Source organism: Asterias amurensis, chromosome 5 (genome assembly GCF_032118995.1).
Source record: "Asterias amurensis chromosome 5, ASM3211899v1".
Lineage (NCBI taxonomy): Eukaryota > Metazoa > Echinodermata > Asteroidea > Forcipulatida > Asteriidae > Asterias > Asterias amurensis.
Genome location: NC_092652.1, coordinates 1,001,153 through 1,021,646, shown reverse-complemented (window position 1 = coordinate 1,021,646; position 20,494 = coordinate 1,001,153). Strand labels below are relative to the sequence as shown.

Below are 20,494 nucleotides of genomic sequence, written 5' to 3'. Positions count from 1 at the left end.
ATGCATTATGACTTTATATTAAGGGCAAATGAAAGAGAGGCGGGAACCATACTGCAATTTTATCAACACTTGACCAAGTGAGGGCGCTATTCGACACTAGCGGTTGCGTTGATGATTCTTTTATGTGCCAAACCCTGCGCTCTTTTACTGAACTTTACAACATTAATTTACAGGGGAACTGTCCTCATTTAGGAGTCTCAGAGTTTTTGTGACAAAACTGTAAATTGTAGTTTGACATTAAATCTGTCAAGTTCTTTTCGATCATTGGCAGGTTAGCCATTTCTTTTTCGGTAATTACCCTCAAAAATGTACCACCCCCTAAATACCAGACTCACTTGCATAAAGAACCACATTGAGCCTACATTGATCGAGTCTCGCCAACGTTAATTAGAACAACTGATTACAATTATTTAAGTGCATCATCACCCACAAAAGTATTAAATAAGTATTAATTGATAGCTTTCTGGTAACTTTTTGTCTACATTTGTGTCATAATTGCCTTCAAGATAACCATTTTTATGGCCATTCAATGAACATAGTAAACATTTATTTTGTTAAGAAAGCATGAACATAATACAATCACAATTGTTAAAGAAAATCTTGTCACCAGAATAAGTTTCCTTCAGATATGTCTGGGTGTGGGGGAAGGAATGTTAAGGTGTAGATTAATGAGCCGCATGGTTTAAAATTAGTAGTTCATGGATGAGAACAAGAAAGATGTTATGTTAAATAAATGAAATACAAACACATTTTTTGTAACAAGTTTCTTTAAATGGTGATCTTTAATTAAGTTTGAATGACATTGGTACCTATACATTATATAAGCTTAGGCAACAAGAATACAAATACTAAAACCCATCCAACCGTAATTTTACAACTATTTATAACAGCAAAAACATTAACCCTCCTTCAGTTTGACCCTTCATAATATCATCCACTGTAGATTGTAAATAGATAATCTATGCTAGCCTGGAATATTGAGTAGAGTATGATACATCTACACACCAGACAGTCAAATACTCAATTCTCTGACCATTTAATTGATTAATTTTTGTTAGAAATGGTACTAGATCATTATGCTAACCCCATGATCACATGCCAATTATACCCACACAGTTCACATACCTTTGGTTTGGCGCTATGTAAATCCAGTTATTATATTATTATACCAGTACTGCACAGTTTTCCATCATACACTGCTCAATTTCCACCATACACTGCTCAACCGCTTCTCAATCGATGGTTCAAAATGGTAAGAAAACTGAAGAAGGAGGTTTTATCAATTGTAAATCTAAATAAATTATCTTCCTGCCGAATACATGTAATAGTTTATAAATATTCTAGGAAATAAACAAAATAATGGGGAAGGCACATCACTTCTTTTTGAAGTATTGATTTAAACCAAATTAATGTGCACCTTCTCTATGGGAAATACATAATGTCATAAATCAGACTTTCCCAGGAACATCTTATTTCCAATTACTGATATAAGAACATAAGGTATAATTGAAAACTGTGTAATCCTTTTGTAAAACAGTAAAGACAGAGTTGGAACTCAGAGCAGAGCCAAACCTTAAAAGGTAGGCTATTTTTTCAGGTCTGCAACTTTCATGTAGTGTGAGTAAAAAAACAAACTCTAAATCTTTGAAAACTTGTGTCTGGTTTAATATGTACAAAATCTAGGTATTGACAAATATTGTTTTTCAAAAATGGACCACCTGGGCCCAATCTCATAGAGTTGCTAGTAAAGTAGCTATAAGCACACTAAAATAATATGCTTAATATAGATACAAGCCACAATATTACAATGTCACATCAACTATGTTTGACTGGAATCATGGTCCTTTTTTTGCAAATTATTTGTACTGTGGACACCCTGCTGTACTATCTCACACGATGACCTTTATAAAATATCAGTTTTTAAATTTAACTAGCCATCTACACACATAATCTTAAGTATAACTTTCATAAATGATACAATTGTTTACATCCCTAAATACATGTACTGATCTTACATCTTATTAAACGATTCACAAGCCACAGTTAACTTTGATCTGCATCTGAAAACTACTGATGAAATCTGGAACACTTAAATCAGTGGAGTAACAGTGAAGTTTGCTGTCCTAAATTGCACAGGCTTTGAAAACCATTACATTATTACAAAGAGATGATAATAAGTCATTGTTATTGTTAGTTATTTGTTTGTGTTTTGGAGTTGTTTGTGTTTTAGTCAATAACAAACACACCAGCATGAAATCAATATTATTTGCCACATCTCATTTTCATAGAGCACAAAAGCTAGGCAAAACAATATCATGCTTACCAAAACAAGGTTACCATGCAGCCAAAATACAGCGTCAGGTGACTGGAATCCTACTCAATTCTGCTTAGCAGAAACTTGTTAAGCATATTCAGTTACTTAAGTAGCTCTATGAAAGTGGGCCCAGCTGCCACACACAAACAGTTTTAGACTCTAGCTAGTACTTCCCACAATGCCTATTCTCTGATGCTTAAAAACATAAATACCCCCTAAATTTAGATTTACCACACATTGGGGGGGGGGGGGGGGCGAGGAGGCTGAGCTGAAACTGGGAGCTATGTCTGTAGAGGAACAGTGGGTCCAGGTATTGTCTGAGTGGCTCTTAGTTATCTGGTTCGTATTGCCGTAGTCGGGATCTTAGGTCTTTCAGCTGATCGTTCTTCTTTGACAGCATGGACTTGAGATTCTTGTAGGCACCGGTCTGGCTGAACTTCTTCTCTAATTCCTGAAAATAGAATCAAAATAGTCACAAGATAATATTAAATTGGAAGTTTTTAAAGTGGTGAAGCATACTTGCTTAAATCCCTCCCACGTTATAATAACATTTGCCGCTCAATTTGACCAACCATTCCAACTACCCGAGTTGTGTTTGGTGAAGCGCCTGTACACAAAACTATGTGCATGCTGTGTAGATGAATTCACAACATGATACGGTATTGCACGATTACCAAAGTTTATCATTAAAAACTACAGTGGATGGTTTCTAATTGTCAGACAGTCATGACAGTAGGAGGGTTGACTGTGTACTATGTATGTTCATTCTCCACTTGAAATGATATTGCAAGCATGCACAGTTAATAAATTGTGTAAAGACCGCACCTGGACATCAATGAACGGTCCAACAATATGAATAAGGTTACAGAAAATTGGATTAAACTTTGTTGTTCATTTGCAACCTTGAGCAAGGGACTCTGCCAAAGATATTTTTTATCAAATGGCTCGTTCAAAAAGAGATGTAACCAAAATTAAAGCCTTGCTCTGGGAGAGTAATGGCTTTACCCTTTGCTACAGGGCCCAATTTCATAGAGCTACTTTTAAAAGCAGTTCATTTTGTGCTTGGCAAAAATCAGCAGGATACCAGTCAGAAATAGTGCATGGCACATGGTGTTTTGGCTGGTATCCTTATTCTGGTTAGCATAGTTTTTTTGGCTTAGCAACTTTATGTGCTTGAGCAGCTCTATGAAATTGCGCCCTGGTAACAATTTAACAAAACTTTATTATTTTGTGGGAGTGGATCGTTTCTTGCCTTTTCTGTCATCTCCAATTGAGCCTTCATCTCCAAGAGTTTGTGTTTAGTTTGCGTCAAATCTCCTTCTAGACCGTCCGCTTTCTGTGAACTCAACTTGAGATTCTGTAAGAAGGGATAAAACATTTAACACAAAAGGCACTTTTATTTTATGCTAGGATTGTCATAATAGCAGAAAGCTGGCAAATTTCAGTACTCCGATTCTTTTTTTAGAACAGATAATTGGAATATTATGTCTAATAATGATTATCAGAAACTGGGTTTGGACACTTAACCAATTAAAAAAACAAAGACAACAACTAAAAAGAAAACAATTTGTACAAAAGTTGGGACCTTACTTAACTTTAAAAAGTACCCCCAATGCTATCTAGGGAGAATGATAGACATCCTTTTTTGGCAGAAATGTCTTATCTGATATACATTATTTTAATCCCCAACATTTTTTGCATAGTAGGCCGCCAAATCTGTGATTTGTGGATTTGTGACGAAGAAGACAAGCTGTAGTGTTTTATTCTGGTAAGTGTGTTGACATTTGCTTCTTTCAAAGGTCTGGCTCATACAGTTCTAATTGGAATCTATAGAAATGGTTTTGCGCTCCAAAGGAAAGGACTCTTTCTGTTGTTGCAGCTTAATTGTGGAACAAGCTGCTGTGTTCTATCTACTGCAACCTTCAAGCGCCAACTCAAAACCTCACCTATTTAACAGCTTAGGATAAGTTTGTTTTGATGTATTTTCTTCATTTCTTTGTATTTAGTTCTGTTGTTGACAATAATATTTATTCGGACTATGAGGCGCTGTGTTCTTAGTAGAGTGCCATATAAATACCTTGTATTGTTTTCATTAGAAACAGTTGAACAGTTACCAGAAGTCACAAATTCAATTTAACCCTTTTGGAAAATAACTGTAGATGCACAGCCCTTATCACTATTCTCATTTTAGTTTGATCCTTAACCACTAAGGGTGAACCCAAATGAATAATCATATCCCTGGTGAAGATTCATTAAATCATTAGCAGAACCTGCTGCTAATGTACAGGATTAGACCCTAGATCATCCTACAACTCTCTATAACGGCAGATGTCTTGGGTTCAAATCCCGCCCGAGTAGCAACCCTCCCTTTTCCTAAGATATTGCTGAGGCCGTTTTTACCTTCTCCATTTCTGATTTGACGGTGGACATCTGATGTTCCAGATCGCTGAGACCACTAGTGTTCTTCATTGGCTGCCTTGATTTCATATTACCCAATTCATCCTGAGTGTTGTGTAGATCAACCTGTAAACGAGACCGATCTGCCAAGGCTCCAGTTGCCTACACAAAAGAAAAAACAAAATTCAATATGTTTGTTATGAATCTTTGGCTTACCAAAACGTTTAGTATTTTTGATTGATGGGAAAGAGTTTTTTTTAATAATGATCCATTTTTATTGCAACTTTTTAGTGTTTTTTATTGTTTTTAAAAACATGCTAACACCATCTCAATGTTTCAAATAAACATGCAGGGTCATTTTAGGCAAACACAATGACAGTGAAACTCGTACACATCACTATTTAAACGTTTTCTCATTGAAATTAATTGCAGATTTTTTAAAAGCTCATTTGTTTTTACAGTTGTGTTTCTGAACCCAAATCAGACTTTTGAAAAGCTGTTATGTAATGGCCAATCACCAAAACATGATCAAATAAGCTCGAACAGCTAGACAACATCTTGAAAGAGCAATGAAGAAAAGGCCTCATGACAATGCAGTTTAATCCGCTAAACAAAATATTGAAAATAAACAGATCTTCGAGCAAGGCATATTCGACAAACCGTTCCAAGGGTTCATTGTTTTCAAGTCCTTTGTTTAAAAGATTAAATCAGAAAAGAAAAGAAAAAAAAAAGGCCTAGAAACTTAGCATTGCAAAGGTTATGGGTTCAAATCCCACTCGAGCTTGTGGGTCTTTTTCTTTGGACTCGGAAAGCACTGAGTGTAGAATGAATAAAAAACAAATCCATTGTAAGGGCAAATTTATTAAGTCTCTTAAATGCTACAATGTCATTTGCAAGCCAAGTTACTATACAAATGTAAATAGGGTCCTGTATTTTTTCACATCCAGGACATGCAAAAAGTTACATTTCCTGAACAACAATCCGTGTTAGAGTTTAGACATGTAAACATGAGCTACATGTATAGGCGCACGCCCAGTACTCACTTAGCAAATAGTGTGTGCTATGTGACGCCACTTAACAAATAGTGCGGGCAATGTGACACGTTAACAAACAAAATAGACTTGTGCAAGTCAAGTCCTAACATCAATACATTACAACCTTTGTACTGACAACAAGACGTGGCTGGTTGTGCTTAATTGTAGCACAAAGGCGCTCCATAAGTACAACATATTCAGGCGTGCCATTACCAGGTCGACATAGTCGATGGTCATGTGGAAAGTTCTGGAATGAACCAGGAGTGGTCATATAGGCCTAGTTCGTTGTTCCGCATTCTGATAACACACTGAACCGGAAAAACATAACAGTGCTGATGACACTCTGGTGTAATCTGTAATGTTCTTGACCTGAAATTGTTGTCTAAACTCTTTGGAAGATTTCTACCTCGGCGATCTGGATGACTCCAGTTATTGTTGGATGAGGTAAGTGCTCTAATACTAATAATAACAGTGATAATTGGTAATGTTTGTTATATCATGGAGCAATGACTTGCTCTATGGTATTTTTATGTCAATAATATGCGAATGTTTGTTATTTTATGTTGAGTCATGGAGGTTTATGTACACTAAGTGAGAAGACTGGTCTTTGACAATTAAAAGGTGTCCAGTGCCTTGAATTGAAAGACCCTACTTTAATCAAAAACAGCAACAAGTGAAATTTGTAAAGTTTGTTTATAGAAAGTTTTCAATTTTGAATAATAATAAATAATAATACTAATAATAAAACTGAGTTCAGATGAGATTAAAGGAAAGGTACATGTTTGGCATTTACTCAAAAAAAATATTAACAAAACTGACTTGGTAATGAGCAATGGAGACAGTTGATAGTATAAAACATTGTGAGAAACGGCTCCCTCTGAAGTAACATAGTTTTTGAGAAAGAGGTAATTTCTCACTTAAATATTAAAAAAATTCTAGCTAAAAGTCTTTTATTCCTATCTGAAAGCACACAAATTCGTCCAACAAGGGTGTTTTTTCTTTCATCATTTTCTCGTAACTTTGATGACCAATTGAGCCAAAATTTTCACAGGCTTGTTATTTTATGGTTATGATGGGATACACCATGTGACCAAACATGTACAATGCCTTTAAACAGATTTTAATTGTAAACAAAGCCATCATTTTGAATACCCTTCCCATTGATCGCAAATGCTGGCTAAAAATAGTCTGTTTATCAATATTTTTGGAGGGGCAACCAATTAAGTTAGCAGGGTGGCCAATTCTTAAACCTTGGGAGGGGTGGCTTGCCCTCCACAATTACATGTGTGGAGAACACTGCCTTCTCCAACGCTTTACTGAAAGATTCTCAAAGGCCTGTATGCCATCACTCATGTTACGTCACATGTGGGAGGGTCATTTGTATAGCCACGTTGTGCAGCAGTATTGTCATTTTGATGCCAGCATCAATGGCAGAAGTGTTTCTAATTTTTTTAATAATATTAATAATAACTAGACATTGAGAGTTTGTCTTGACATAAACTCTAGGAGTAAAATAAGGGCCTGGTGTAAAAAACAAATATTGCACCTTGCTTCTCAAGATTTGTAATAAATGATCAAGATTGTCCATACAACATGATGACGTCATCATGACCTCACTTCAAATTCAAGCAGATATTGTCCTTGACTTACAATAGACCAAGTTTCACCTCAATCAAACTTTTGGTTTGGCAGACACACAGCTTTGAAAAGTACACCTTTAAAGCAAACCATATGACACATGATGACGTCATCAAGCTAAGAATCTACAGATATGTTGCTATTATGCTGAAATTATGTATACCAATTTTGAAACAATTATCATAAACTCTGACACAAGACATCCTAGTAAATGGGAATTTATAGATATTTTTAATCTGCCGCTAGAGGGTGCACTTATATTTGTTGACGTCATCAGCATTTTTTTTTGTTAAACCAGATCTTTGCCAGACTTGTATTACATGATGGTAAAGTATCAAAAGGTGTACATTTCAACCTAAAATTATGCTTTTTCAAAGCATTTTACAATCACTTTCTGTTTAAACAGATCAAAAGGTCATTGAAAAGTTCACCAACATTTCCATTTTTGTGAAGTACATAAAGCCCTTCCATGAGGTATAGATTGTCGAAATAGCTTATGTGGTTGAGGATATATTGAACTTATATGAAGAGATGACAAGAGGAAGCGAAGTATGAAGAAAAAGAGAAAAATAAAAATAACAAAAATAAGGTGGTCTCTGGGCTGTTGGCCCGAACACCTACATGTAATAAAGACTTGTAATGAGCACATATCCACCCTGCTATTGATAATTATCATTGATAATAAATAAAAATTCATAATACACCTCAGACAGTTTTGCTATTCCGATTGGTGGAGGTGCGTCACGTGGGGGTGTAAAAATCTTTGATGACCAGTGTTAATAACCAGCTGGCTTTCGCGTGTCGGGCGCGCAAGATTATCACGCGGAACGTAATTCATAGCTTTATAGTAACAGAGCGTAATCTAAGTGCGCGCACGTACACACAACCTAGCACATCGAACAGATTCTTCACAAAATGTTTGAAAAAAATATTTCATACCTCGACATGCTCGACTTTGTTAAAGTGTCTATAATTGTATTTTGTTAACGTTTTTGAACAAAAGGGCATTGATGAATGGGAATAAAAGAGTAGTGACTCATTTTTAAACGTCCATTTAAAACCTTGCAGGGTCGATGCCTTGCGATAAAGGCCCTCGCCTTCGGCTTGGGCCTTTATCACATGGCCGCCGACCCTGCCGGCTTTAAACGCACGTTAAAGAACTCGTCACTACCCTTTTATTCCCTTATTCAAGTATACAATTACCAACATTACGTATGATGAACATTACGAACAAGTTTAAATAGCAATCCTTAATTTTAAAACAAAAAATTGCTCAAAATCAACATAAATTATTTGTATGTACTTAGGCCCAGAGCCATTGAGGCAAGTCATTTCATTGAGGCAAGTCAATGATTTGCAATGTTTACTTTGAGTCTGATAAATTTCTTTTATTTTTGTTGGCTATCAAAGTTCACTTACATGTACCTATAACTGAAAATACAAATGAGATCAATCTTCTATTACAAGCACTATTTTCAAATAAAGCAGTTGAACTCATTAGGTATGTTTCTTCTCCATTTGATTCTGGCATTGTAAAATAAAAATTGTAAAACTGTTGACCTAAAAGCCCTAAGCTAGATCAAGCATCCCCCCAAAAATATTTTTGGTCTAACATATTTGATATCTGCATTTGACAAAATACAGATATTCCCTTAGCATTAAAAGTTACATGTACTACCATGCGTAGCCTTTTCTTTTTCCTTCCCAGATACTTGAAAGATTTAAAATATATTTATATATATTTTTTTCTACAGCAAAGGAGCCAACATTCCTAAGGATGGCCACCAGCAGCAACGTGATGGAAAAGCTACCTGAGGGTCAAATGTCACAGCTCAAATGTCAAGCTTGTGATGAAGGGACACAGGCATCTGCAGAATGCATAGACTGCAAACATTTTCTTTGTCAAGAATGTCAACGAGCCCATCAGCGTATGGGCATCTTGAAATCTCACCAAATGCACACCCTGGGGTCTGATTACGAGATCCCCGTTAAGAGCAAGGTCGTTCCACGATGTAAAACACACCCTGACCAGGATATAAGCCTCTACTGCAAGACATGCCGGCAATCCATATGTAAGAAGTGTAGTTTTGGCGATCATCGTGAACACTCTTTGGTGAAACCTAATATGGCATGTGAACAACGTAAACAGGAAGTTACAGATTTGGTGGCTAAAGATGAAAAAAAGAGCGAAGCGATCAGTTCCTTGAGTGAAATGGAGCAATCGTCCAAGACCTTTAATGAGATGTTCACCGACACGAAAAAGAAAATCTACAAGAGTGCTAAAGCAGTTGCTGCAAGCGTCAAAGAGGAGGAGGGGAAACTAGCTGAAGAGGCAGAGCAACTTCATCAGGAAGCAAAGTGGAAACTAAAAAAATCTATAATGACCTTCCGGGTGATGGAAGAGGAAAAAACACTCCGCTGTGCGAATGGAGTCGCAGCCTTCTCCAACAACGATATCATCTTGGCAGATATTAAAAACAAAGTTTTGGTAGAAATCTCAGAAAGTAAGCCCCAACCGGAACAACTAGACATCAGAGGTCTCAAGAATCCTCAACGTATTGCAGTCAATAAAGATGACCAGTTAATTGTGATTGATCATCAAGAGGTAAAGATCTTCAACAGGCAATACGAATTACTTTGTCGGTTCAAACCAGAAAGGGGAAAGGTGTCAAACAGGACGCTGACTTGTCTTGCAGTGGATGAAAATAATCTTATAGCCGTTGGGTACAGCAACAAGAAGAAGGGCCTGGAGCAGATATCTCTTTATGAACCAAATGGAGACTTTAAAAGAATTCTACCTGCTCCTGGGATAGGTAACTTTTTGATGATTCAAACACAGTTGTGCATCTACTGGAACGGTGACAAACTGCACACGATGGACTACAACGGAAAAACAGTGTGTTCAACGAATATCGGTCGATCCGGCAAACCCCCCTTCTGCCCTACTGGTATGTGTTTTATTAGGGGTATCGGTTTCTACATTGCAACGCGAAACTCTTCCCCTTCTGAACCAGGCGAGATTCATCAGGTTTATCCTGCTGATCAGCAAACAGAGTGTGTTATACAAGACTGCCGACATCCACAAGGCATGACAGTCACGCAAGATGGTCAATTGGTTGTGGCGGATGAAGATTCTCTCAAAATCTTTCGAAGATTGCCGTCCAGTCTCAGGGATCTCTTTGTCCAGGAAGAAGTCCCAACAAATATGGATCATGTTGACCCCAGGCCACAGGGAACTTTCAAGTGTTCCAACACTTCCCAATGTGTCACTTGTAGAGACCACATCAAACAATCAGACTTCTTCGAGAGCAACAACAAAGATACCCTCATAAAGCATAAGACAATTGGTCATATCACCTGCACCACCACTAATCTCATCTATCTCATATCTTGCAAAAAATGTGGTTTACAATATGTAGGTGAAACAAGTACTACACTCAAGCATCGTTTCTGGAAACACAGATCCACAGTCCATCAAATGAGGGACGCAATAGGAGAACACTTCAGTCAGGAAGATCACTCTATTTCTGACATGATTTTACAAGGCATTGAGGCACTTCCCCTAGGATTAAGAGACAACAGTAATAAGCTTCGCAGGAAGAAGGAGACAGAGTGGATAAAATGTCTTAACACCATAACACCCCATGGTCTGAACAAAAAGTGAACATCATAGTGCAATGACTAAAATATTGTCTTCACCTTCTCCTTTTAATCTGCCTCGTTCATTATTTAACTACTTTTCTGTCCCTCTTCCCACCATTGATTTTGTTCTTTAAGTACCCTATCTCCTGTGAACAAACAAACCTCTTCCTAAGTATTGTATAAAGCTTTGCATCTTGTGAATAAACAGGAAGAAACTAAAAATAAATATTTATAAATACCAGGACAGTTTATCCAGTCCGATTGGTCCAGAGGGCATCACGTGGAGGTGTTTAAACACAGATGATATTAACACAGTAAGAAGGCGTGACAGAGGAGCTTATGCGTGGCGTTATTTTACGCATAACACAATCAACATAAAACAAGAACTATGCGCATGTAAGCACAACCGTTGAGCGCCAATGCCATTTTTGAGATACAAGACAGAAATTTAAAAAAAAATTAATTTGTTTTACAGATTTCATTTTATGAAATCTGTAAAACAAATCAATTTTTTTTGTATAACTTTATTATGCTTTTTAACAAAAGGGCATTTATGAATGGGAATAAACGAGTGGTGACTCGGTATTTAAAACTTGCAGGGTCAAGGGTTGTGGCCGTTTGATAAATGAACAATATTATTTGCAATGTCTGGGCATTTTGCTATTATCAAATACAGAAATTAATGGTTTAAATAGTAATAATAGTAATAACACTTCACAATAACGGCCTCAATGCACATTACATTTAGTGCCCTGGTCATTGGGCCAATAACCAACAAGTAATCAACAACCTAAGAACCTAAGAAACTCCAACAAACTTTGCTCAATTAAATGTAGGACCAACCGTTTCAAAAACAGTTTGCATCCCCTCCCTAGTTGAGCTGCTCAATCACCAATAATTGTTCTGGCCTGTAGATAACTTGTTTTCATTGTGTACATATTTGTATTGTATATATCTTCTTACAGTTTTTAAATTTTATATTAAAATCTACTCTATTTTTATAATCTCTTATTGTATATTTGCTGGTTTTTGATGTTTGAATGTATTTTTATATTGTAAACCTAAACACAATTCAGCCTTTTGGCTGCTACGTTTGATTTTTAATAAACCAATAATAATACTACTAATAATAATAATAATCTTTCTGGGGTGCCAGGGCAGACTGCAAAAGCTTTTTCAAACATCACCTCTACGCCCGCAGGTACCCAATACACCCCTGGGTGGGTGAAGAGAAGCAATTGCTCAAGGACACAAGTGTCATGACAATGATTCAAACCCACACCCTGATGACTAACGACTAAACATCAAGAATGTGAGTTTGATGCTCTAAACAGCTCAGCAACGACACCCTCATAAGCAATCAATAGTCGTGACTCCAACAGTAGTCACCCAGACTTAGACTGAACCTACCTGTGTCTCAACCATCTTGAGACGTTCCTTGAGTTTGTTATTCTCCTCATTGAGTCTTGCAATCTCAGCATGGAGAAGTTGCTCTCCTTCTCCAGCCATAGGGTCAAGACGCTTCATCTCAAAGGTCGGCTTGCTCGTCACCTTTAGAGAAAGTCAACAACAGAAGGGACTTTGATATTAAGCTGTTAAATTATATACATAGTTTTAGTGTTTTGTGGTGTATTATGTAAATGAATTTATTCCCATTTTATTTTACAACTTGCATGTAGTTTGTGTAAAATTTCAAACATTTGGGAAACTAGAATATTAATTTCAAGTTTGACTGTGAATACAATGTATGTGACAAATTGATATCAACCTTTGGTTTGTAATGAAATCACTGCAAACTAAAAATTCTTTTCAAGCCGTCACAGGAACAAACAATTGCTGGAACTTATTATGAATAGTCATTCTTTTCCTTTTTTGCATGTTTTTACATATCTCCTCTTTTATCTATTATAATATAAATGTAAAATATTTGATTCAAGTGTATCATGTGTATTGTCAGAATTGTGGCTTAAATTGTGGCATAAGTTGGGCTAAATTTGAGATGGCCTAGAGGTGTGATATGTGACGCTAAAGGGTATGCGGGAAACCGCTGGTTCAGCAATTGGCCCTCAGTTGTTTTGTTTGGCAATTGTCACTAAGATGACAATGTAGTATTGTTTTAGTAGGAATAACCATTTGCCAGTAGATTTTTGGGCAAGACTATAGTGGACAGTTGCTATGTCAAATGGTTCGGGGCAAGCGTTTGTATAGCAACCTCCAGATAAGCAAACCCTGATACCAATGTGCCTTACACATCAATTTTGAATTGTGTAAAGGTGTCACCGTCTCTTAGATAACTACGCAAAAGCTTGCCCCAAATCATATGACATAGCAACTGTCTCAATAATCTGAGGAATTCAAATTTAAGTGGTAACTTGTGATCGAGCACATTATTGTACAAGACAATATACTAAAATCTAACTTGCAAGTGGCTTATTGCTCAATGTTTGTATTGTAAAAATTAAAGGAAAGGTTTACATTTGGTAATAACTATATTAAAATTAATGGCAACACAAACTTTTGATAAGAAGACTCCAGCAGCGTTTGATAGCAAAGAGCATTTTGAGAAATATCTCCTGCTTCGAAGTAATGTGGTTCTTTAAAAAAAATAACAGTTTTTATGCCCAAATTTGTAATCTGAGCAGATAGACTGTGTATTCCAATTAGGGATTATTCTTCCTGCATTGACATATTAAACGCTCAGGATTTTTGGTGATACTCAAAGATTCGACCACCTTTTGAAATGAAATTATCAGATTTAGTTTTTTAGTGTATCTACATTTAATCAAACAGTTGGTTTAGGCTTTTAAACACTGCTGAAAGACTATTTTGAATTAATTGCACAGAGTGAAGTTAATAAGATATTAGTAAATATTCTCAGCTTGTATCTGTAATTGAACTTTGAATAAGGTGCCTAGTCATACTAACACGTACCACAATCTTAAGACCTTATCATGGGAATTATTGATGTATTGCTGAATATTTGTAAACACATTTTTAAACAATAAATTAAAAGTGAAGCCTGAGAAATTATCTCTCAATTATTATTTAGTGTGAAGAGGACTAGGTTGGTTGTGACACAGGTCTGGCATTTCATCTTTGAGATGGCAAGGCCATTTCATCTGTGAGAGGGCAAGGCCATTTCATCTTTGAGAGGGCAAGGCCATTTCATCTTTGAGAGGGCAAGGTCATTTCATCTTTGAGAGGGCAAGGCCATATTATCTTGGAGAGGGAAAGGCCATTCCATCTTTGAGATGGCAAGGCCATTTCATCTTTGAGAGGGCAAGGCCATTTCATCTTTGAGAGCGCAAGGCCATTTCATCTTTGAGAGGGCAAGGCCATTTCATCTTTGAGAGGGCAAGGCCATTTCATCTTTGAGAGGGCAAGGCCATTCCATCTTTGAGCATGTTGAGATGGCAAGGCCATTTCATCTTTGAGAGGGCAAGGCCATTTCATCTTTGAGAGGGCAAGGCCATTTCATCTTTGAGAGGGCAAGGCCATTTCATCTTTGAGAGGGCAAGGCCATTTCATCTTTGAGAGGGCAAGGCCATTCCATCTTTGAGATGGCAAGGCCATTTCATCTTTGAGAGGGCAAGGCCATTTCATCTTTGAGATGGCAAGGCCATTTCATCTTTGAGAGGGCAAGGCCATTTCATCTTTGAGAGGGCAAGGCCATTTCATCTTTGAGAGGGCAAGGCCATTTCATCTATGAGAGGGCAAGGCCATTTCATCTTTGAGAGGGCAAGGCCATATTATCTTTGAGATGGCAAGGTCATTTCATCTTTGAGAGGGCAAGGCCATTTCATCTTTGAGAGGGCAAGGCCATTTCATGTTTGAGAGGGCAAGGCCATTTCATTTTTTAGAGGGCAAGGTCATTTCATCTTTGAGATGGCAAGGTCATTTCATCTTTGAGAGGGCAAGGCCATTTCATCTTTGAGAGGGCAAGGCCATTTCATCTTTGAGAGGGAAGGGCCATTTCATCTTTGAGAGGGCAAGGCCATTTCCTCTATGAGAGGGCAAGGCCATAGGCCATTTCATCTTTGAAAGGGCAAGGCCTTTTCATCTATGAGAGGGCAAGGCCATAGGCCATTTCATCTTTGAGAGGGCAAGGCCTTTTCATCTTTGAGAGGGCAAGGCCATTTCATCTTTGAGAGGGCAAGGCCTTTTCATCCTTGAGAGGGCAAGGCATTTCATCTTTGAGAGGGCAAGCCCACTTCATCTTTGAGAGGGCAAGGCCATTTCATGTTTGAGAGGGCAAGGCCATTTCATCTTTGAGAGGGCAAGGCCATTTCATCTTTGAGAGGGCAAGGCCATTTCATCTTTGAGAGGGCAAGGCCTTTTCATCCTTGAGAGGGCAAGGCATTTCATCTTTGAGAGGGCAAGCCCACTTCATCTTTGAGAGGGCAAGGCCATTTCATGTTTGAGAGGGCAAGACCATTTCATCTTTGAGAGGGCAGGGTCATTTCACTTTGAAAGGGCAAGGCCATTTCATCTTTGAGAGGGCAAGGACATTTCATCTTTGAGAGGGCAAGGCCATTTCATCTTTGAGAGGGCAAGGCCATTTCATCTTTGAGAGGGCAAGGCCTGTTCATCTTTGAGAGGGCAAGGCATTTCATCTTTGAGAGGGCAAGGCCATTTCACCTTTGAGAGGGCAAGGCCATTTCATGTTTGAGAGGGCAAGGCCATTTCATCTTTGAGAGGGCAAGGCCATTTCATCTTTGAGAGGGAAAGGCCATTTCTTCTTTGAGAGGACAAAGGGCACACATGATACACATCCAGTTGGAAATCTTAAACTACTTCATGTACGTGGGAAGCTTTTGAAGGAGCACCAAGGCCAAGACAACAGACACCATACATGTAGCTTCTGTGTCTTTCCAAGCCTGCTTTGTGAACTTACAATCAGTAAAATAAAAATGACACTTACTGACTTTCCTGAAAACTGACTCTCTTCAAAGTCTGCAATCATTTCTATCAGTTCCCTGGGGGAAAAAAAAGACACAGTTAAGATGTTAAACCTCCACATCCTGTTGTCACTGTTGTTTCTGCATCTGCTGATTGACTGTACTCAACGTTCTGTTGGACTGTCACTGTACCTGTTCATTATAAAGGTGCTGCATTTATTAGGGGGAATGTTTAAAACAACATGCTGACTAGTCTTGCAAGTGATGAAAATTATCTTAAAGCTGTGGGGTACAGGAATACGACGCAGGGCCTGGCGGAGATATCTCTTTATGAACCAAATGGATCCTTAATATGGTTCCCTGGCAGGAACATTTAGAGAATTACCGATTTTCCAGTTCGGATATATCAGCCATGAGCTTGAGATGCCATTTCTCTGCCTGTTGGAACAGCTGACGAAGTAATAAGACATTGGTGTGGGCTGTGTTAATAAGTTCAGACTCCACTTCACCTCGGACTACAGCCTCAAGACCATCAAGCATCTCAACCACTTCATCAGCAGTAAAAGTGTCTTCGGTCAACCTGAGAGATTAAATAATAACATTGATTGATTGACTTTAGAACCATTTCACTTCATTTATTGACTCTGGTTGTGAAGCCAAGGACTCTAAGAAAGATGAACTTAATCACACTTAGAGTACTAGCCATAAACACAATTGAGACAAAACAAGGAAGACAATTTTGATTTTAATGTAGGATGAAAACTTCACACAAAATGTTTCAGGGAAAAACTACACAATCAGGTTGGGACATAAAACTCACCTTGTGCCCCCGACAGGATTCAAACCGAGGGACTAAAAAGTAAGAAAATACACAACTACGTCGATCCGACCACCCAACTTATTATAGAGCCCCCCCCCCCCCCCCCCCCTCAGGTCAAGCATTCAACGTTTGAGCACAAAACACAATACTGCCGGACTTGGCCAGGCATGAGTTTACAGGCCTAATACTAAAACCACTACCCTTGGCCTTCAGTCCAGTGTTAAGTTCAAGCATTGGTTTTACCCTGTACGAACCCCTCAGAATCACTGCAACTAACAACCAAATTGATTCTGATTAAGCTTAATAATGATAATAATAATGGATATTTATATAGCGCCCATCTATGTACATACTGGCATGCTCCTGGGCGCTGAACAATTAAAAGAAAACCTTTATAATCCAAACAGTTAAAGGTAGTGGACACTATTGGTAATTGCTCAAAATAATTATTAGCATAAAACCTTACTTGTTAACAAGTAATGGGGACAGGTTGATAGTATAAAACATTGTGAGAAACAGCTCCCTCTGAAGTAGAGTAGTTTTCGAGAAAGAAGTAATTTTCCACGAATTTGATTTCAAGACCTCAAGTTTAGAATTTGAGGTCTCGAAATCAAGCATCTGAACGCACACAACTTCGTGTGACAAGGGTGTTTTTTTCTTTCATAGTTATCTCGCAACTCCAACGACCAATCAAGCTCAAATTTTCACAGGTTTGTTATTTTATGCATATGTTGAGATACACCAAGTGAGAAGACAGGTCTTTGACAACTACCAATAGTGTCCACTGTCTTTAAAAATGTAATAAATGCAGTACTTGTACACAACAATCCATCAAGCTAAGCATAATTTCACGTCTCTGCTTACTGTAAGCAAAAAAATAGGCGCCTTTCAGTAGGGTATTCCGCACTCAAGCATATATTTCTAAAGTTGGCAGGGAATTTTACTTGTGCTCATGCATACTTCACCTTACTAGGCATTATTCGCTTACAAAGCTTGAGTAGAAATTCGGCCCTTGTTCTACAAGCAAAGAATGGTGATCACAAGCGCAGAATTTGGCGGTAAGCAGAGCTATGAAAATGGACCCAGCTGATCAGCCGAGTTACCTGCTGTCTTTGAGATCCTGAAAGCAACCTTCAACACCACGTAGATTCTGGTTGCGTTTGTAGCGATTGAACCTCATGTAGTTCACCAGCGACTCCTGATGGTGGTCACTCACTCCCAAAGCACTCGCCTAGAAAATAGAAATAATTATGTTATTATTGATCTATTGATTAAAAAGCAGCTTGAAGTGATAACCCAACAACCACTGGACTGGATAAATGTGCTAGCGCTCTACCAATCGAGCTATCTATCCCTATTTTGGCGGTTTCCCTGTTTTGTCAATATCTTTGTTGGTGTACCAGTCAGAAACATTACCAGTCGTGTAGCCAAGAACCAAACCCAAGTTTATGATACAACCTTGGAAGGGTAGCCAGGGGACCACCTTAAGGGTAAAGTGACCTTTTCAGTCAAAATATAAAGTAATAAACCACACAGGAAGCTGACTGTGTAAATTTTGTACTAATTTGGGGTTGAAGAAGGTGTTTTTGTTGTCTTCTTTTGTCTTTGCCTAGTACCTACATGTATTGTAACACTACAGTACTACAGTGCATCATACTGATACAGTGATGATTGATAGTGGTTGTGTGGCTTGCTGGAGCCCCACAATCACAGACACACCATCTAGCCCCACTTGTGTGGCCAAGGCTAGCTGAATCCTTAGCCACACGTCAATACCATTTCCTTATGCAGCTAAGAAATAACAAAACAATTCAAATTCTGGCGCCTCCACTACGAGCCACTCGGCAGTATAAACCGGCTGAATGTGTTCAACTATCTCTTAGCTTGCTTTGTGTGTATTGAGTAGTGAAACAAATAAAATTTTAACAAGAAATTTTTAACGATAACTTTGCTACCTTTCTCCGACTCTAATTTCCTCGATTTGTACACGGCGCAGCCATCTTGGAATACGCCAATCAGCGTGACTTCATCGGCCGGCTGAGCTGTGGGCGGAGTGTGTGGAGTGCGAATACAAATCAAGGCTATTTTATGTGAATTAAGCTTGGGTATTTTTTGTGAACTACAGAGCGCGTGCGCGTAAAAAGTACCAAGCTTAATTCAAATAGAATAGCCGCTGATTTGTATTCGCGCCCTCACGGCCCACAGCTCGGCAGGCCGATGATGTCATGCTGATTGGCATATTCCAAGATGGCTGCGCCATGTACAAATCGAGGAATTTAGAGTCGGAGAAAGGTAGCAAAGTTATCGTTAATTAAAAGTTTCTTTTTAATTTTTTTATTTGTTTGACTATTCAATACACACAAAGCAAGCTAAGAGCTAGGTGAACACATTCAGCCGGTTATACTGCGTAGGGGAGGAGCTGCATAACTGGAAATGGTATGGACGTGTGTGGCTAAGGATTCAGCTAGCCTTGGCCACACAAGTGGGGCAAACACTCCATCGTACAGTTCCACCAGCTTATTTTATACGTTTCGCAAGTTTGTACAAAAACTGAAGTTGACAATGTTAAACACTGTTAAGGTTAAACAATTTGATTGAGCCCTGTGCTGTGGTTAAACTGAAGTGAAATGTTGAGTTTGTGTTGGGTTGGGTTGAAAACTAGATGGAGACATCGTCCATCCATGGAAAAATTGAGTGCCGTACGACCACACACATGACCCACAAGACTGCAATGAAAATTAAAAAAAGAACTTCTTGATGCTTATTCTTAGGTTTATTTAAGTATATTGTTAACTTACTCACCATCATATACTAGCCTCTGTCATGTATTCTGTTTGTCTAGTCTGTCTTGTGTTTTCTTTCTTATGTATAGTATTTTAATTTTCTGTTGTTTGTCTGTCCATCGGTTAAGGCACAAAAGCCTCTGCTTCACCCTAACCTAATTGTTGTCCTACTTTAAAAGCTTATATATAACTATCTAAATCATTGCAAACTTACATATCCTAAGATACTAAGTAATACTGTAAACTACTCATAATTTGAATATATTTATAAAACTTTGTAAAATAAAATGTGTAAGTTTAAATGTAGGGCAGCAATAATGAAATAAATGTGTGCAAATACAAAAAAAAGAGATAATATTAATAATCCATCTTCCACAATTTTTCAGAACAAATAATATATAAATGTACAGAAACATAATAAACACAAGTTGTGATAGTAAAACACGTTGTCAAGTTACCATTTTTGAATTTTTCGGCGTTTATTGAGTCCAACTGCGTGACTGTAAAAACCTGAAGTCGTTTACACTGAAACTATGCCTACCATGAAAATATGGATGGTATCTGTACTCCACAACAAGACCAAGCCAACATAATTCAGCAGGGTATCAATCTAAAATCACTACAGTTTATCAAAAGGGGGCGCTATACAACCTCATTCGTATAAACATGGTATAAAGTACCCTTTTATTGTCAATAAAGACAAACCCAAACATTATCCCACTTTGGAAAAAATGGGTTTTTACATCTGTCGGAGACTCAAAAAAGAAAAAATTAAGAGGACTAACGAAAAAAAAAACAAAAAAAACAGCAGCCAAGGAAACTGAAGTTGAAACATTTCCCACCAGGCACGAACTTCTTCGGGGCTATCTCTGCGGGCATACTCAATTTGAATTATACGCAAGTTGAATATACAACCTGAACATACGCAAGTTGAATATACAACCTGACAAAACTTGACAAAACTTTTC

General features: G+C 37.9%; 2 protein-coding genes across 2 annotated transcripts; one reads left to right on the top strand and one right to left on the bottom strand.

Annotated features, from left to right (window-relative positions):
• Positions 1-763: 763 nt before the first annotated feature.
• On the bottom strand, positions 764-20,104 carry LOC139937181 (leucine zipper transcription factor-like protein 1). The gene is made up of 8 exons (XM_071932238.1): positions 19,985-20,104; positions 17,847-17,974; positions 16,309-16,503; positions 15,947-16,001; positions 12,436-12,576; positions 4,715-4,873; positions 3,567-3,671; positions 764-2,765 (listed from the first exon to the last, which is right to left on the bottom strand). Exons 1-8 carry the CDS (start codon positions 19,985-19,987, stop codon positions 2,643-2,645), a joined length of 909 nt encoding a protein of 302 aa, XP_071788339.1. The 5' UTR covers positions 19,988-20,104; the 3' UTR covers positions 764-2,642.
• On the top strand, positions 5,884-11,493 carry LOC139937178 (E3 ubiquitin-protein ligase TRIM71-like). Its single transcript, XM_071932233.1, has 2 exons — positions 5,884-6,189; positions 9,138-11,493. The coding sequence occupies exon 2, from the start codon at positions 9,161-9,163 to the stop codon at positions 11,045-11,047; it is 1,887 nt and encodes a 628-aa protein (XP_071788334.1). The 5' UTR covers positions 5,884-6,189; positions 9,138-9,160; the 3' UTR covers positions 11,048-11,493.
• Positions 20,105-20,494: the final 390 nt, after the last annotated feature.

Bases quoted from the DNA above. Each gene is read 5' to 3' on its own strand.
- LOC139937181 (XM_071932238.1), bottom strand. The intron at 16,504-17,846 runs GTAACTCGGCTG...TTAATCTCTCAG, and splicing joins CAGGATCTCAAAGACAGCAG to GTTGACCGAAGACACTTTTA. The intron at 4,874-12,435 runs GTAGGTTCAGTC...TCTTTTGTGTAG, and splicing joins TCAAGATGGTTGAGACACAG to GCAACTGGAGCCTTGGCAGA.
- LOC139937178 (XM_071932233.1), top strand. From the start codon at position 9,161: ATGGCCACCAGCAGCAACGTGATGGAAAAGCTACCTGAGGGTCAAATG.